Source organism: Balaenoptera musculus, chromosome 13 (assembly GCF_009873245.2).
Source record: "Balaenoptera musculus isolate JJ_BM4_2016_0621 chromosome 13, mBalMus1.pri.v3, whole genome shotgun sequence".
In the NCBI taxonomy this organism is placed as follows: domain Eukaryota; kingdom Metazoa; phylum Chordata; class Mammalia; order Artiodactyla; family Balaenopteridae; genus Balaenoptera; species Balaenoptera musculus.
The window spans coordinates 26,146,844-26,166,636 of NC_045797.1; the positions used below are offsets into that span (position 1 = coordinate 26,146,844).

The 19,793-nt window shown below is 42.9% G+C and overlaps 2 protein-coding genes across 5 annotated transcripts in view; one reads left to right on the plus strand and one right to left on the minus strand.

Annotated features, from left to right (window-relative positions):
• The window catches only part of SLC4A5 (solute carrier family 4 member 5), a 126,789-nt gene extending 107,556 nt beyond the window's left edge, over positions 1–19,233 (minus strand). For 2 of the 4 annotated variants that reach the window (XM_036873619.1, XM_036873622.1), the window contains exon 1: positions 12,455–12,896. The gene's annotated coding sequence lies outside the window, so the exon portion shown is untranslated. Of the gene's footprint in view, positions 1–12,454; positions 12,897–19,178 lie in introns of those variants that run through there. The other 2 variants (XM_036873620.1, XM_036873621.1) reach the window with 2 other exon arrangements.
• On the plus strand, positions 6,863–7,354 carry LOC118906215 (chromobox protein homolog 1-like). The gene has a single exon (XM_036873623.1). The coding sequence runs from the start codon at positions 6,863–6,865 to the stop codon at positions 7,352–7,354; it is 492 nt and encodes a 163-aa protein (XP_036729518.1).
• Positions 19,234–19,793: the final 560 nt, after the last annotated feature.

Consider the following 19,793-nt stretch of genomic DNA (forward strand, 5'->3'; position numbering starts at 1 on the left):
CACACTAGACCAGTTGGACTTAATAGATATCTACAGGACATTCCATTCCCAAAGAGCAGAATACACATTCTTTTCAAGTGCACATGAAATGTTCTCCTGGATAAATCACATACTAGATCACAAAACAAGTCGCAACAAATTTAAAAGGATAGATTAAAGCACAGAAATCTCTTGCATTCCTATACACTAAAAACGAAAGATCAGAAAGAGAAACTGGGGCTTCCCTGGTGGTGCAGTGGTTGAGAATCTGCCTGCCAATGCAGGGGACACAGGTTCGAGCCCTGGTCTGGAAAGATCCCACATGCCACGGAGCAAATGGGCCCATGAGCCACAACTACTGAGCCTGCGCGTCTGGAGCCTGTGCTCTGCAACAAGAGAGGCCGCGATAGTGAGAGGCCCGCACACCGCGATGAAGAGTGGCCCCCACTCGCCGCAACTAGAGAAAGCCCTCGCACAGAAACGAAGACCCAACACAGTCAAAAATAAATAAATAAATAAATATATTTGTAAAAAAAAAAAAAAAAAGAAAGAGAAACTAAGGAAACAATCCCATTTACCACTGCAACAAAAAGAATAAAATACCTAGGAATAAACCTACCTAAGAAGACAAAAACCTGTACTCAGAAAACTAAAACACTGATGAAAGAAATCAAAGATGACACAAACAGATGAAGAGATATACCATGTTCTTGGACTGGAAGAATCAATATTGTGAAAATGACTATACTACCCAAAGCAATCTACAGATTCAGTGCAATCCCTATCAAATTACCAATGGCATTTTTCACAGAATTAGAACAAAAAATTTTACAGTTTGTATGGAAACACAGAAGACCCTGAATAGCCAAAGCAATCTTGAGAAAGAAAAACGGAGCTGGAGGAATCAGGCTCCCTGACTTCAGACTATATTACAAAGCTACAGTCATCAAGACAGTATGGTACTGGCACAAAAATAGAAATATAGATCAATGGTATAGGATAGAAAGCCCAGAGATAAACCCACACACCTATGGTCACCTAATCTATGACAAAGGAGGCAAGAATATACAGTGCAGAAAAGACAGTCTCTTCATTAAGTGGTGCTGGGAAAACTAGACAGCTACATGTAAAAGAATGAAATTAGAACACTCCTTAACACCATACACAAAAATAAACTCAAAATGGATTAAAGACCTAAATTTAAGACCAGATGCTATAAAATTCTTAGAGGAAAGCATAGGAGAAACACTCTTTGATATAAATTACAGCAAGATCTTTTTTGACCCACCTCCTAGAGTAATGAAAATAAAAACAAAAATAAACAAATGGGACCTAACTAAACTTAAAAGCTTTTGCACAGCAAAGGAAACCATAAACAAGATGAAAAGACAATGCTCAGAATGGGAGAAAATATTTTCAAATGAAGCAACTGACAAAGGATTAATCTCCAAAATATACAAACATCTCATGCAGCTCAACATCAAAAAAACAAACAGTCCAATCAAAAAATGGGTGGAAGACCTAAACAGACATTTCTCCAAAGAAGACATACAGATGGCAAACAAACACATGAAAAGATGCTCAGCATCACTAATTATTAGAGAAATGTAAATCAAAACTACAATAAGGCATCACCTCACACCTGTAAGAATGGCCATCATCAAAAAATCTACAAACAATAAATGCTGGAGAGGGTGTGGAGAAAAGGGAACCCTCTTGCACTGTTGGTGGGAATGTAAATTGATACAGTCACTCTGGAGAACAGTATGGAGGTTCCTTAAAAAAATAAAAATAGGGGCTTCCCTGGTGGCGCAGTGGTTGAGAATCCACCTGCGAATGCAGGGGACACGGGTTCAAGCCCTGGTCCGGGAGGATCCCACATGCCGCGGAGCAATTGAGCCCGTGCACCACAACTACTGAGCCTGTGCTCTAGAGCCCGCAAGCCACAACTACTGAGCCCATGTGGCACAGCTACTGAGGCCTGCATGCCTAGAGCCCGTGCTCCGCAGTGGGAGAGGCCACCGCAGTGAGAAGCCCGCGCACCGCAGCGAGGAGTGGCCCCTGCTCACTGCAACTAGAGAAAACCCGCGCGCAGCAACAGAGACCCAACGCAGCCAAAAATAAAATAAATAAATAATAAAATTAAAAAAAAAAAAAACTAAAAATAGAATTACCATATGACCCAGCAATCCCTTTACTGGACATATACCCTGAGAAAACCATAATTCAAAAAGACACATATACCCCAATGTTCATTGCAGCACTATTTACATTAGCCAGGTCATGGAAGCAACCTAAATGTCCATCAACAGATGAATGGATAAAGAAGATGTGGTACATATATACCATGGAATATTACTCAGCCATAAAAAGGAACAAAATTGGGTCATTTGTAGAGATGTGGATGGGCCTAGAGTCTGTCATACAGAGTGAAGTAAGTCAGAAAGAGGAAAACAAATATCATATATTAACACATATATGTGGAATCTAGAAAAATGGTACAGATGAACCTATTTGCAGGGCAGGAATAGAGACGCAGACCTAGAGAATGGTTGTGTGGACACAGGGGGTAAGGATGAGTGGGATGAATTGGGAGATTTAAATTGACATATATACACTACCATGTGTAAAATAGATAGCTAGTAAGAACCTGCTGTATAGCACAGGGGGTTCAGCTTGGTGCCCTGTGATAACCTAGATGGGTGGGATGGGGGTGGGTGGGAGGGAGGTCCAAGATGGAGGGGATATATGTATACATATAGCTGATTCACTTCATTGTACAGCAGAAACTAACACAACATTGTAAAGCAATTATATTCCAATTAAAAAAATAAAGGATAGAAATTATATGAAGAATCTTTTCTGACCACAACAGTATGAAACTAGAAAGCAATTACAGGAAGAAAAATGGGAAAAACACAGACACATGCAGACTAAACAGCATGCTATTAAAAACCCAATGGATCAACAGAAAAATCAAAGAGGAAATCACAAAATACCTTGTAATAAATGAAAATAAAAAACACAACTTTCTGAAATCTATGGGATGCAGCAAAAGCGTTCTAAGAGGGAAGCTTATAGTGATACAGGCATACCTCAAGAAACAAGAAAGATCTCAAACAACCTAACCTACCATCAAAAGAGATTAGAAAAAGAAGAACAAACAGAGCCCCAAGTCAGAAGAAGGAAGGAAATAATGAAGATCAGAAAGAAAATAAATAAAATAGAGACTCACCCCCAAAAGAAGAAAGAAAGAAAGAAAGGAAGGAAGGAAGAGAGAAAGAAAGAAAGAATCATTGAAACCAAGAGCTGGTTTTGTGAAAAGATAAACAAAATTGATGAGCCCTTTAGCCAGCCTCATTAAGAAAAAAGAGAGAGAGAAACCAAATAAGAAATGAAAGACAAGAAATTACAACCAATATCACAGACATACAATCATAAGAGAATACTAGGAACAATTAAATGCCAACAAACTGGACAACCTAGAAGAAATGAATAAAATCCTAGAAACATACAATTTTCCAAGACTTAATCAGGAAGAAATAGATAATCTGAATAGACTGGTTACTAGTATTGAAATGGACTCAGTGGGTATTCCCTGGCAGTCCAGTGGTTTGGGCTCTGTGCTTATGTTGCAGGGGGCATGAGTTCAATCCCTGGTCAGGGAACTAAAATCCCACATGCTGCGTGGCATGGCCAAAGAAAAGAAGTGGAATCAGTAATCAAAAAACTCCCAAGAAACAAAAGTCCAGGACTGGATGGCTTCACAGGGGAATTCTACCAAACATATAAAGAAGAGTTAATATGTATCCTTCTCAAACTATTACAAAAAACTGAAGAGGAAGGAACACTCCCAAATTCATTCTGAAGCCAAAATTACCCTGATACCAAAATCAGACAAAAATACTACAAAAAAGCCAATATTCCTAATGAATATAGATTCAAAAATCCTCAACATAATATTAGCAAATTGAATTCAACAATATATAAAAATGATCGTGCACCATGATCAAGTGGGATTTATTGCATGGATGTAAGAATGGCTCAACATCCACAAATCAATCAATGTGATACACCACATTAACAAAAGGAAGGATAAAAATCACATGATCATCTCCATAGATGCAGAAAAAGCATTTGATAAAATTCAACACCCATTCATGACAAAACTCTCAACAAAGGGAATAGATCACAATATAATAAAAACATTTTATGACAAACCAACAGCTAATATCACACTCAATGATGAAAAACCGAAAGCTTTTCCTCTAAAATGAGGAACAAGACAAGGATGCCCACTCTCACCATTTCTATTTAACATAGTATTAGAAATCCTAGCCACAGCAATCAGGCAAGAAAAAGAAATAAAAGGCATCCAAATTGGAAGGGAAGAAGTAAAACTGTCACTATTTGCAGATGACATGATACTAAGTATAGAAAAACCTAAAGTCTCCACCAAAAAAACTATTAGAACTAATAAATACATTCAGTAAAGTTGAAGGATACAAGATTAGTATACAGATCTGTTGTTTTTCTATACACTAATAATATCAGAAAGAGAAAGAAAGAAAGTCCCATTTGCAATTGCATCAAAAAGAATAAAATACCTAGGAATAAACTTAACCAAGGAGGTGAAAGACCTGTACTCTGAAAACTATAAGAAATTGATGAAGGAAATTGAATATGATACAAATAAATGGAAAGATATCCCTGTTCATGAATTGGAAAAATTAATATTGTTAAAATGTCCATACTACCCAAAGCAACCTACAGATTTAATGCAATCCCTATCCTAATACCCATGACATTTTTCACAGAACTAGAACAACTAGTCCTAAAACTTGTATGGAACCACAGAGGACCCCTACTGAATAGGAGAAGATATTTGCAAGTGATATGTCTGATAAGGAGTTAATATCCAAAATATATAAGAGCTCATACAAGTCAATATCAAAAACACAAACCACCCAATTACAAAATGAGCAGAGGATCTGAGTAGATATTTTTCCAAAGAAAATATACAGATGGCCAGTAAGTATGGGAAGATGTGCTTAATATCACTAAGCATCAGGGAAATGCAAATCAAAACCACAATGAGATATGACCTCACACCTGTCAGAATGGCTATTGTCAAAAAGACAACAAGTAATAAATGTTGGCAAGGATGTTGAGAAAAGGGAACTCTAGTGCACTGTTGGTGGGAATGTAAATTGGTGCACCCACTATTGGTGCAGTCTGAAGTTTCCTAAAACAATTAAAAATAAAACTACCATATGATCCAGAAATTCCACTCCTGGGTGTATATCCGCAGAAAACAAAAACACTAATCCAAAATGATACATGTGTCCCAGTGTTCATAGCAGCATTATTTATGATAGCCAAGATATGGAAGCAACCCATTTGTCCTTCAACAGGCAAATGGATAAAGAAGATGCAATACACACACAAACACACACACACACACACACACACAATGGAATATTATTCAGCCATAAAAAAGAATGAAAAATTGCCATTTGCAATAACATGGAATGACCTGGAGGGTATTATATTTACTGAAGTAAGTCAGACAGAGAAAGACAAATACTGTATGTTCTCACTTGTATGTGGAATCTAAGAAATAAAACAAACCAGTGAATATAAAACAGAAATAGACTCATAGATACAGAGAACAAACTAGTGGTTACCAGTGGAAAGAAGGGTGGGGGAGGGGCAAGATTGAGGAAGATAATTAAGAGGTAAAAATAACTAGGTATAAAATAAATAAGATACAAGGATGTAATGTACAGCATAAGGAATATACACAATATTTCATAATAACTTTAAATGGAGTGGGTTTCCCTGATGGCGCAGTGGTTAAGAATCCGCCTGCCAATGCAGGGGACATGGGTTTGAGACCTGGGCCGGGAAGATCTCACATGCCGTGGAGCAACTAAGCCCTTGCGTCACAACTACTGAGCCTGTGCTCTAGAGCCTGCGAGCCACAACTACTGAAGCCCGCACACCTAGAGCCCGTGCTCCACAACAAGAGAAGCCACCACAATGAGAAGCCTGTGCACCACAGTGAAGAGTAGCCCCCACTCGCCGCAACTAGAGAAAGCCCGCGAGCAGCAACAAAAACCCAACACAGCCTAAATAAATAAATAAATCTATTAAAAAAAAAAAACTTTAAATGGAGTATAATCTTTAGAACTATCGAATCACTATGTGGTACACCTGAAATTATAACATTATAACTCAACTCTACCTCAATTTTAAAAAATTTATTTATTTTATTTATCTTTGGCTGCGTTGGGTCTTTGTTGCTGCACACCAGCTTTCTCTAGTTGCGGCGAGCAGGGGCTACTCTTTGTTGAGGTGTCAGGGCTTCTCATTGTGGTGGCTTCTCTTGTTGTGGAGCATGGGCTCTAGGCACGTAGGCTTTAGAAATTGTGGCACGTGGGCTCAGTAGTTGTGGCTTGCCGGCTCTAGAGCGCAGGTTCAGTAGTTGTGCCGCACAGGCTTAGTTGCTCCACGGCATGTGGGATCTCCCCAAACCAGGGCCCGAATCCATGTACCCTGCATTGGCAGGCGGATTCTTAACCACTGCGCCGCCAAGGAAGTCCTCTCTCTCAATTAAAAAAAATAATTCCAGATGCTGGTGGCGGCAGTGCAGGGTGCCAGGCTCTTTTGTTTGGCTGAGGGAAGGGCGGTTGGCCGGCGCCTGCGGAACGCCGCTTCAGTGAGGGGCTCGACCGCGGTCACCTGGCCTGTTGCTTTCCTGGTCCCCACTCCCCTGGCCGGCTGGACAAGACGCACCGGGAGTGCGGCACTGATTCCTCTCGGGTTCACGGGCACTGCTCTGAGCAGCGTCATCCTTTATACCAGAAAGCTGGCGGGCACCATGGGGAAAAGACAAAACCAGAAGAAAGTGGAGGAGGTGCTAGAAGAAGAGGAAGAAGAATATGTGGTGGAAAAAGTTCTCCACCGCCGAGTAGTAAAGGGCAAAGTGGAGCACCTCCTAAAGTGGAAGGGGTTCTCGGATGAGGACAACAGATGGGAGCCAGAAGAAAACCTGGATTGCCCCGACCTCATCGCCGAGTTCCTGCAGCCACAGAAAACAGCACATGGGACAGATAAATCAGAGGGAGGCAAGCGCAAAGCTGATTCTGATTCAGAAGATAAGGGGGAGGAGAGCAAACCAAGAAGAAGAAAGAGAGTCAGAAAAGCCACAAGGCTTTGCTCGGGTTTGGAACCCGAGTGGATTATTGGAGCTACAGACTCCAGTGGAGAACTCATGTTCCTGATGAAGTGGAAAAACTCTGATGAGGCTGACCTGGTCCCTGCCAAGGAAGCCAAAGTCAACGTGCCCACAGGTTGTCATATCCTTCTATGAGGAAAGGCTGATGTGGCATTCCTACCCCTCGGAGAATGACGACAAAAAAGATGACAAGAATTAACTCCCCTGAATACCAGCCCCTGTCACATCTGACTGTGGGTTTCAAGTGGGGAAAGAAAGAGTTCTACTTGTCTTGACACCATAGAGGTGGCTTGAGAAGATGTCCTTTGAAGAGCCAGTATAGTTTCTGTGCCCTACAGCAGCCCAAGTGCTTTAAAGCTGTTCCATGCTGTATAGTTTGCACACCCATTCCGGTGGAGGGGAAGGAGGGTCAGTGTTTCAAGGTAACCCATTCTGAACTTTGCTGAGAAAAGCAAAGGGCTTTCTATGAAGGACAAAACTTGCAGAATGGGATGTGGGAGAGCAAAAGATACTATAGGTCTTCAAAGAGCATCTCCACAACCCACAGCCTTCTTCCCAATAGTGTTAACTCTGCATTTTTACAGCGTAGCATGTATGTAGTTTTTGAGTATTACTGGTGTATTATTATTTGGGGTGGGAGGGATGGGGTGGGAAAGAAGGGAGATGGGTTAGGGTCATTTTTGTTAAAATTTGGGGCCTGATTGGGGAAATGGTGAAACAAAGGAAAGAACAACTAATGATGATTTGGTTCTGTGTCCAGAATATTTCATCCTTTCAAAAAATGTCATTGGCAACCTAAATGAGGACTGTGAGAGACTGTTTAAAAGCTGTGAATGCCTGAAACTTAGAAGCCAAGGTGTTCCCTGCCTGAGCTTAATGCTGTTCCCAACAAAGGACTAAGCCAGTTAAGAAGTTACCAAAGCTGTCGTCTGTGGGATGGAAACTGGTTGAGGAAGAAAAGTCTTATTGGAGTGGATACGCAGGCAGGTCATTCTGTCTTAGAGGTGATAATTCTTGAAATTGACAAGAAGACCCTTTCTTTTCCAATTATGAAGTTATAAATATCAGCTTCTCCACCCAAGCCACTGGCTGAAGTGTTTGGGGAAGGGCAGAGGGTGGTATAGGTGGTGGGAGAGTAGGGAAAGACAAGGGCCGGTGCTCTTAGGGTGGAAAACTCTTGGAGCCTCTGTTTTTTGAACTTTGAAACCATTGGTGGCAGGGTTCAGTCACTGACAGCACAAGTTCACTGAATCACTTCAAGAGCTGAATGATTTCAGAAGCCCTGGTCTCAGGAGAAGATTAAATTTTCATACTGGGGCAGTGGCTCACTTTAAAACAAAACAAATTATTTTAATCCTAAGAATTAACTAAAACCCAAAATTCTGTCTTGAATCATGAGATCCATCAGTTCTGACATCGTCTAGACCTGCATCTAGAACGCCATTGTAAAACATTTTTAGGCGTGTGTTAGGTTTCTGTCAAAATTTTGTTTAAATGTTAAGCTTCATACCAACACTGTCAGTTTTTGTCTTAATAAAACTATAGATTTATAATCAAAAAAAAAAATTCCAAGTGACTGTCTTTGGGAATTAGAACTGTGGGGTGTGCAGAAAGCTGAGATGGAGTTCTGTTGCTTTTTATTATAAGCTCTTACATGTGTTACTTGATTTTTAAATTATGATTATATATTATTTTTACTTTAAACATTTTAAAACAAATAATTTAATATGTGCTCTCACTTTATGTGATAATTGTATTCCCTGAAAATCCATGGTTAAATCTGATTGTTCAAAATGAATCATGATATTCAGGAGACCTACAAAAAAAGAACCTTTAAGACGGTGGTTCTCAAACTTAAGTGGGCATCAGAGTCATCTGTGGGGCTGATTAAAACCTGGATTGCTCAGCCCTACCCCAGAGTTTCTAAGTCAGCAGATCCGGGGTGGAGCCTGAGAGTCTGCATTTCCAGCAAGCTTCCAGTTGATGCTGCTGCTGATGATCCAAGGACCACACTTTGAGAACCATGGTTTTAAGGAAATAGCTCCTAATTTATATTTTCTATTAAACTGAATCACCATACATGGAGTTTGCTTCACATGAGGTTTACATACATAACAATATCACATCTTTTCATTCAAACTGGGCATTGTGAACTGGTAAGCTTAGTGAGAACACACTGTTAGCTCCAATAGGTTGGTGATTTTTTGAAAATCACCTCCTCAGGCATAGCATGAGGAGTAAAGAGAAGCTGAGTAACAAATCCTCTTTCTCACAAAGACCACCTCCAACCACAAAAGGAAAAGGCCATGTGACCTAGGCTGGCCAATAAAACACTCCCTAGTCCCCAGTCAGAGATTGATTCAGAGATGACCCCATGGCCAAAGCTGGACCAATCAGAATTCTTCCCAGGACATTTCCACTTGAGCCATCCAAAAACACTGCCTTGTTCTGGCTCTTGCTCTGGTCCTGGCATTGTGAAGCTTATAAGCTTGAGGGGCTACTATCTCGCCTGCCCTGTGGAAGGATGCATCCAAAGAAAGTAGAGAAACAGTTCTGATAACACTGTAACTCCCTGAGTCAGTTAATTCTGACTGGCCTTCTCAGTTGTGTTGAGCTGATAAATTCACTTTACTTTTTCTCATGTTTGAGTTGGGTTTCTGACACTTGGAGTCAATAGTTCCTGAATAATACAAATGAAGTAAGAGTTTTCCAACATGTTTTAAAAATGTGTTTTTTCATATTTGAAGTTCTATGGATTTTTCAGATTGGAAACCAAGCAAAAATGAATACAAAATGACAATACAGATGCAAATAGAGATGAAAACTCTCCAGGGCTACAGAAGTATGGAGCTATAATGTAGCTCGTATTCAGGTAGATGCATAACTTTCAGTTCTGCACTAGCTGAGACCATTCCCTCCTCACCTCCTCTGTGCTGGGTCCTGCGTCCTCACAATTTGAGAGAAGCTCCCTTCCAGGAGTATGCAGAAGTAGAAGAACCCAGGCTTCCCCAGATTCATCTTCAAAGGGACCCATCCATTTAAAACAACTCAAGCAGAGTGTTGACCAAATGGAAAGTGTTTAGATTAATTACTGCTCTGATTGGCAGCTACATGGCCCACCATAAAAATTCCCAATCATGACCTAAACTTTGAAACAGAAGCTCTACTCCACCATTTCATATAATATATATTAATTGGCTGTCAAATATTTGTTTTCATAATCTCATTTAATCCTGACTAAAATTCAGTGAGGTGCATAATTTTGATCTCCACGTTATAGATGAGGAAATGGAGATTCAGAAAATTAAGTAATTTTTCCTGAGTCACAGAGCCAAGCATGGTGGAGCCAAGAATCATATTGGATTCTCTGCTTCTGGGACCCAAGGAAGGAAGGAAGACAGGGAGGGAGAGAGGGAGGGAGGGAGGAAGAAGAGCAAAGAAACAAGAGATAGAGGAGGTCTGGAAGAAGCCTTCCACTTCTGGATTCCAGACCCTGCCTTAGGTCCCAACCATAAGCCCTCCCAATGGCCTTATACTAAACCCCATTTTCTCTTCAGCTAGCTTCAGTTGATTTGAGTTACTTGCATCCAAAGAGTATTAACCAGTACAGCTATCCACCTCAATATGTTGCCAAAGGAATTGTGTTAGAACACAGCAGCCCCAGCATGTAGCAAATGAAAGAACTTGTAACAGCAGTTTTACCTATACCAGCCCCTCCACTGCCCAACTAGCTCACCATTATCCTCCCATCCATCTTTAGATCATAGATTGTCTTGGGGGATGAGCATGGCTTTACAGTGAGGGATCAGACCAAATTCTCTTCTGTCCCAAGTCACTTAAGGGCCCCATTCCACTTTACTGCCCCTGACACCAGTGTGAAATCACATCTGGGAACCCTGCGATTCCAAACCCTACGGACAAAAATCAATGCCTTAAGCCTGTAAGGCTAAGGACAAGAGTGCCACACCAGTGAACACTCAGGGCCCCTGCACAAGTAGCTTTCATGTCCACTGCAGCAAGGAGGTGGTGATACAGCCAGTCTTATGGGCAGACAGTGTGTTTTGACCATCAAAACCCTGGTAATTGAATCACCTGCCATTTAAACACTCCTCCCACCCCCCCCAACCCCAACCTCCCTTTCCACAAGGGCACATCAATTCAGTCCAACAAATTCACTTTGTTCCAGATATTTGCACTAGACACTGCAAACAAAGAGAACAAAATAGTTTATTAGGGAAGAAGGGCAAAATATGGTAAAAAATCCTTCGGGTTAGACATTCATATCTCTGGGAAAAAAACTAGAAAAAAAGTTGTGCCACATTCATCAAAAGTCAGCCTTTTGGGAGCTTTTCCTCCCACCCCATCTTTTAAGCCATTTGACCTTATTATACTATCTAAGAACATGGGACTAGCCCAACATGGTATCCAGTGAACTCCTCTGATAGCCCGAAGTATTTGAGAAAAGGACCTCCCCAAGGGCTCCTCTGGGTTTATTTTGTGAACTGAATTGACAAGAATGACATGGGGTCATACTGGGCTTTAAAAAAACTAAGCTAGAAGCCAGAGAAAGGCCACTTTCACAACCGATAGTTTATCCATTGCCTCTGGGCTTAGCAGACCCCTAAAATGCATGCCCCGGGAGAGGAAAGAAAAACAAGCAAACAAAATATCCCTAAGCAAACTTTCAGTAACAAAACCAGGTACCATATCCAAAACCTAACAACAGAAATGTCTAATAAAAGGAGGCTAGCCATTATTCAGTTTCAATTCTGAGATGTTACATTAACAGATATAATCTATTTTCCCATAGTTTTCCGGGGAAGAGGCAAGTCTCAGGGGTTTTGCATACTTCATAAATACTTTAGTCAGTCTTGTAACTTTGGCAAAGACAATAGAAACTTATTTGCCTGGAAGAAAGAGTCTCAGTTCCATCAGATGAGAACAAAAGAGAACTCACCAGGGTGTCAGAGAGAATGAGTCTCCTGTCATTTCTGTTCATTTGGTGTGAGTTCCAAACCAATGAACTCAAGGCACCAAGATGACACACTATAATTTTTTAAAGGAAAGGCAAATATTCAATGCTCATTTGGAGGATTTACTCAGCTTTCATGCTATTCTCCTTCTCATGTGTGTAAAGCTCACTCTTAAATACTCTGTGCTCATACTGTAAAGCACATTTTCCCTTATCTGCATAGCTTTGTCTACTATCTCTGATGCTCCAAGCTGCAAACTTACCTTCAAGCTCTAAGCGTTGGAAACCACGATCCAAATCTCAGGGAGGCCAGAGCCACTCGTTCTGTTGCTCTTGGTTGGTGAGAAGGACTCTCTGTGATTTCCAGGCTGAACAGTATTTGGGGCATTGGAGATTGACTTGTGGGCTCAGTGGCGGCCAGCCATGTGACCAGGATGGGGGAAGGGACACTCCTGCAGTGTGAGGGACTGATGCCTGGTTGGCTGACAGACCAGGGTAGTGCAGGGTCTGAACAGAGCTGCCCAGGATCATAGCAGACATCTTTAAGTTTCTTCTTAGATTTTAACTTGGTGATTTTACATGGCAGTGTTGTTTCAGCCTGGATTTTGAAATGCTGGTTTATCTCCCTGCATGGTTTCTACCCCAGATCCTTTTGAATTCTGTCTTAGAGGTAGAGGTCTAAGGGACCTTAGAGATGATCCAGTCCTGCCCTGGGGCCACCCATTTTATAGGCAGTTAGCAGCACTTCTAGGAGCCTGCAGAGGCCTGGGTGTGGAATGCATGCTGGAGTGATCAGGACTGGCTGGCACCAATATTACAGCTCACTTGAATATCTTCAACCGTTAGGTCATTAGAGCTTTGAGGACCGCTGAGATGCCAGTTAAATGGATCTTATCACACTTCAGGTACCTAAATCTGCAGCTATCAGATTAGGGCATGGCTTAGAAATTACAGCAATTTGTACTTGAGGTCAATGAGTTTTTGTATAGACATGTGTACTTATGTTTATGTATCTCTATCACAATCTTCATAAAGTACTCCAAGATGATCTTTTTGGGATCAGGGGATGTCATGAGCTGGGGAGATCTTTGATCTCAAAGATCTTGAAGACTTCTGGAGACCAGAGCTGTATGGGTAAACTTCTAGTTCACATCTGCCACTCCACCCAAATGGTTTGTGCTGGCTGCCTGCTAAAAAAATGGGGGAGGTGGTGATAAGAACGGAGGAAATGGTAGAGGTGGAAGTGATAGGTGAAATGGTAGAAGTGGCAATATGGTAGCTGGACATAAATGGAGGTGTTGGAGGTATAGATGGAGGTGGTGGAAGTGGAGGTGGTGGACGTATAGATGGAGGTGGAAAAGATGTAGATGGAGGTGGTGGAGGCAGTGGTGGTGATGGAGGAATGGGTGAGAAGACCTCCTAAATGATGGAGTAGGAGATTATTTTTACTATTATGCTGATGACCCTGGATGAATCTGACTTTCTGTGATTAGAAGTGTGAAATGGCGAAGCCTTGGCATTAGGAATCTGGAGAACCTTATTCTGTCCCCAAAGCTGTGTGACCTTGAGATAATACTTCACCTCTTTGGGCTTCAGTATCCTTGAAGCAGAATTGGCACTTAGTAAATGGTGGCTTGTTTAGGGGAATTCATCTTTCTCCCTCCAAGCACTTTACTCTTCCCTACAAAGTAGGAGCTTCTGTCCTTTCTGGAGCTTTGAGAAAAGTACTCTCCACTCACCTCTCTTACTTACTCTTGCTTAGTAGATGAGGAGTGGCTCATGTGCTTGATGAATTTGGGAGAATAAAATGGGCACGTGCCATGACTCAGATCCTTCTGAGAACTGCCTGCACCAGAGAAGGCCCAAGCTGCCCTCCTCTCCTCCCCTCTTCGCAGTAAACTTCCTAGGGCAGGTTCTTGTCCTGCAGGTACAGAGTCTTCCAGTGCTGGAAAGATAAGTTTGGTTCTTGGGGAAAGAGTTAGGAAGCCTGATTGTGGTTGTACTTTCTAAACCACATTCTCCAATCAGCTTTATCTGTTATGAAGTTATTTTAATCTCTAGCGGTTTGACCCCTGTATCTTATTTCTCATTTGATTCCAAGCATAGAGAGAAAGACTGGGAACAAGGATCACTCTCAAATTCCAATGTTGGTGAATTAATGAGAGAGCCAGCATGGAGTTGATTGGACTAAACGGTCTCTAAGTTTCCTTCAAGCTCTAACATCCTGTGATTCTATGAGTCTATTTCTCTGGAAAAAAACCAAACTCTTAGCAAACAACTTCTTAATCTCTGACTCTCCTCCTTCCTGCTTCTCAATACAAAGAAGACCTCAAATCTTCAAACATCTTCCTCTCCTCCCCTCTCCACCAGCCCCTCGTGGCTTCATTTACTCCCTGTTCTGGTCTGGGCCCCATGATGAATCCCTTCACTCCTCCCTCAGTGATACCATAACCTCTGGCTCCTGCCCTGCCAATCTCTTGTTCTAGATCAGCCCACCCACTAACCTTCTCCTCCAGCACTGAACTCCCTTTCATCTCTGAAGAAAGCCTGTCTGCAGGGGGAGAGAACAAAGCCAATACACAGAGTGGCAGAGGGGTGTGTGTGTGTGTGTGTGTGCACGTGGGTGTGTGTGAGAGGGAGAGACAGACAGACAGACAGGATGGGGAGGGGGAGGGAGACCTAGCCCCATGATGCCTGTGGTCAACACCATCCCTGCCCTTCCCCATGACTGAGTTTTGTGAGCCAAAAACTGTTAAGAGAAGATCTGGCCATCCCCTTTCTCTCCTCTCCCTTCCCGCTGGCCTCTCTCCATGTTACTTCCAAGGAGACTGGTTCACCCAGCTGGCTTTAAGCTCTGGGATAAATTGGAGGCTTTCAGTCCTTCCTTATCACCAGAGTGGTAACAGTGGAGATCCACACTTAGGGGAAAGGGAAAAATTGGACCCAGTGGTTCTCAGTCAGAGGTATCCCCCACCCAGGGGACATTTGGCAATATCTGGAGACATTTTTGGTTGTCACACTGAGAGGAGAGTACTTCTGGCCTCTAGCGGGTAGAGGCCAGGGATGCTGCTAACATCCTACATGAGACACCCCCCACAGCAAAGAATTAGCCGGCCCCAACTGGCGATGGCGCTGAGGTCGAGAAGTCCTGGATTAGACAGCTCAGCCCCCTCTGGTCTAGGCTCTAGGCTGTCTCTAACCCAGGCCAAAAGAGCATTCTACATGGGCCCATCTTGGTCTGGGCTCTACAAGGAAGAAGGAGGGGCAAAGATTCTTAGTAATTTGCAGTTTCTGAGCTCTGTGCTTCCATTTCCTTTAGAGACCTGGTGGAGAGAGGTGGCTACTCGCAGGGACAGACCCCCTTCCATCTCCTGGCCAGATGCCATCTGAACTCCACCTGAGTTTAACATATGGCAGGGTTTAAACAGGTTTGACACAGGGTCCTGGCATGGGGGGCACAGTATGAAGAGAGAACAAGCCTCCTACCCTGGAGAGGTCTGCAAGGTTCAGGTTCTTGTGTTGGTGGGAATAAGGACACATTTCAAGGCCCCAGCAGGCCTATCTAGAACTTTTATCCATAAGAAATTCTCCATGAGCTGGGCAAGACTCACTCCAGTATGTATATTATTTGGCTCTCAGATTGTTTGTGCCAAGCTTTGGCAGGTGGTACAAGACTGGCTGCCCCAGATTCTTGTCAACTTTAGCTGCTTTTGAACTGTATCCAGGGTCAAGGAGGGAACATACTGTGATGGTGTCAAGTCTGCACAGGAGGGGAAAAAAAAAGATGGTATCTTAAAGGGAAGCTGAGATACCCAAAAGGCCAGGCTCAGGTTAGGCAGTGGCTGGGTCCTGGCCTTGCACATCTCCATCTACCCCCTGATCACTGCTGTGGCCTGTGGCCAGCAACATCAGAGACCTTAGCTCACTCTCCACCAGCCACACTGCATGTCCTGCTGTTCCTCTAACACCCCAAGCTCATTCCTACTCGGAACCTTTGCACTTACTGTTTCCCTAACCTTCAGCATGACTTGCTCCCTTGTGTATTCAGCTCTCTGACCAAATGCCATCTACCCAAGAGGGGTCTCCCTGACCAGCCCATCTAAAATGCCCCTCTCTAGTCCTTAATTCTGCCTTCCTTGTCTATATGACGTTTCTACCCAAAATCATATTTTGTGTTTGTTTATTCATTTATTGTCTGTTCCTTTAATATGGCAGGGATTTTGTCTTGTTCATGGATTTATCCCTGATGTCTAGAATAGAGGCTCATAAATGGTTGGGTTCAAATCCTGGCTCCACTAACTGTGGGATCTTGGGCAACTTACCTATCATTTTTTTCCTTCATATTCCTCTGAAAATGAAGCTGAAAAATGAGAATAAGAATTATATCTGCCTCGAGGGCTGTTATGAGAACTGATTGAATCAATGTATATAAAATCTTAGGTCAGGGCTTCCCTGGTGGTGCAGTAGTTAAGAATCCGCCTGCCAATGCAAGGGACACGGGTTCGAGCCCTGGTCCAGGAAGATCCCACATGCTGCAGAGCAACTAAGCCCGTGCGCCACAACTACTGAGCCTGCACGCTAGAGCCCGCGAGCCACAAATACTGAAGCCCGTGCACCTAGAGCCCGTGCTCGGCAACAAGAGAAGCCACCACAATGGGAAGCCCACGCACCGCAACGAAGAGTAGGCCCGCTCTCCGCAACTAGAGAAAGTCCACGCGCAGCAACGAAGACCCAACGCAGGCAAAAATAAATAAATAAAATTAATTAATTAATTAAAAAAAAAAACTTAGGTCAATGTCTGGGCCACAGGAAATAATTAGTATTAACTATGAATATTATTATAATTATTATACTCCCAGGAAGCTCACGACCTGTGTATTCTGGGGAGTGGGGAGTGGCATTCCTGGCAGCTTGCAGGAATGAAGCAGTCATTGTTACTTCTCCAGGAACCAAGATCCCCCTGCAGGCTCTCAACCAGTCCTTCTCTCTCCTCTGCACCTGCTCTCTGTTGCCCTCTGGAGGTCCTGGTTGGACACTGGTGAAAGCTAACCATGTTAGGGACTCTGCGGATGATGTATTTCCTAGGGAAGAATGAGGCTTTACTGGATGGCAGCCCCCTTACTTAAGTTTGGCCCTTGACAAAACCGCCAGTGGAGCCATCATTTGGCAAACATGATTGGCAATCACTGAGACCACAGAAGAACTGTGGGTACCTAGGAATTCATCTCTCAGACCCCAAGAGGGACCCAGAGAAAGGCCACCCCTCCCCTCCCCCAGGCTGCACTTCCTGAGCCAGGGGACAATGCTCTGGCCACCTGGGCCAACCTAAGACACCCTGTAAAGCCACTCCTCAGATGAGCCAATGCCTCCTACAGCCTGATAGTTTCTTTGCCTCCTTTTCTTTCCCCGAAATAGCCAGACTATTCCATGTTTTGCCTCAGGGAGCGTGTATGAAAGCAGGAAGCAGAGACAAAATGAGCCTCTTCCCTTAGAGGAAGAGAAAAGACTCCTGGCTAACCCAGACTGAAGTGTAGGAGAGGATGTTCATGAGAAAGATCAAGGCTGTCCCCTGCCCCTCATTCAAGGCTGCATGGAAACATGGAGGGGGACTCTGGGCTCCGCAATGACCTGCAGGCACCAGTGAACAAGGACTATATGGAACAAGAACAAATGACATCAAGTGTAGGGACCTATGTAGGCCCTTAAAAGTCTAGAACCCTGCAGTGCACCTCACTCCGACCCCAAAATGGAAACCACGAGGGACACTCAGAACAGACAGGGATTAAATGTCAGCACCTTTTAAAAATGAGGGTTCAAAATATAGATGGAGAGTTTTAGAGACTCATGTTTCTTACAACCTTGAGTGCAGGGACCAAAACTGGTATTCCAAAGGATAGATTTTTTTAAGAAAATAGTGTCGGGGAAATGCACTATTTCAAAGATGACACTTAGAGGAGAAGTCTGGGCAGCAGACAAAGGCAGAAATCTAATCATTTGCTGGACTCAGCACATTTATCTCTGCTCTGAAATCAAATGTGATTGTCCCTTAATACTGCGGTTGAACTTGCAGCCCAGGTTGCCTTGGACAATCACCAGGTGCCCTGTTGTCTTGGCTTCATTATCAGCAGTTCCCTCTTTCATTCTCAAAAGGCATGCAGTCTGGGCAGTAAGTTATATGGTTACTCTGCTCAAGATTTTTAAATGAGTGATCCCATGGGCTGACCAACTCTGAGTGAGGTGCTATGAAATAGAAAGGAAGGATTTCCAGGCAGGGGTGGCTGGAGGCTGTGGCACAATGAAGCTCTGGAGGGGCTGAGAATCTCACCCGGACAGGAAAGGAAGGGGCACGTGTTACATGATGAGAGGAGCTGTGGTAAGGTTGAAGGTCAGGTGCTGTGTGGAGTTGAGAGGACAGTGGTGGGGGTCAGAGTGGGATGTTTGAACTTAATATTTCAGACATGGAGTAGTGCAGGGTAATGGCATGGTCTGAGTTATGACCACGGGAGCAGGTAGGAGAAATGGAACCTGATTGCATTTGGGGATAGGAATTGGGCAGCTAACAAGAGACGTGGAAGCAGGACTGGCTACTCTATACCTTTTTGCTCCTATTGAATTTTGAATCTTGTTACTATATTACCTTTTCAAAAATACATAAATAAAATTAAAATATAAAGGAATCCAGGCTTCTAGGTCAACAGTGGAATCATTTTATCAAGTTTTTAAAGCCCCACTAGTAAAACAAGTTGCCTTTAAACATTTGAAAAGATGCTCAACCTTACTCACTTAAAAAAAAGAAAAATAGGCAAATTAGAGCCACAATGAAATATCATTTTTCACCTTCAGATTGGCAAATATCAAAAGGTTTCACAACAGCAGGAGTGGAAGGAAATGGGCCCTCTTCCACACAGCAGTTGGACAGATGGCAGATGGGTACAGGCTCTACGGCACCACTTCGGCAATATTCATAACACCTGAAAATGCACATACCTTTGGGTAGCAGCTATTCCTGTGTAGAAATTTATCTCACAGATACACTCCCACCTGTGGACAAAGACACATATGTGGTTTGAGGCAGTTACTCACCTTCCTGCACTTATGTCAGAGGGTTATCACGGGAATTAATTGATATAATGCATGGAAAGGATGTTAAAGAGAGCCTGGCACATAGTAAGTGCTCAGTAAATGCCGGCTGTTATTATTACAGCATTGTTCATGACAGCAAAACATTGGAAACAACATGAAAGTCTATCAATAGGGGACTGATAAAATAAGTTTTGTCTTTCATTGAAAAATCACAAAGATTTTAAATACAATGAGGATATTCTTTAAACGGTGCTATGGAATGACCTTTTAGAAATGTTGTTAAATGGAAAAAAAACAAAGTGTAGAGGAATGCTTGTGGTTTGTCACCATTTGTGTGTGGGTTGTGCCTATAGGTGCACAGTCTCTCCAGGGATGAAGTCACAAGAAACTGGCAACAGTGATGATTCCTGGGAGGGAAAGTGAGAGGCAGGAGCTCAAGGGCTACTGTATAACCTCTTGTACCTTTTATATTGTCCATCATAGGGATGTATTCTCTAGTCAAAAACAATTAAACAAATT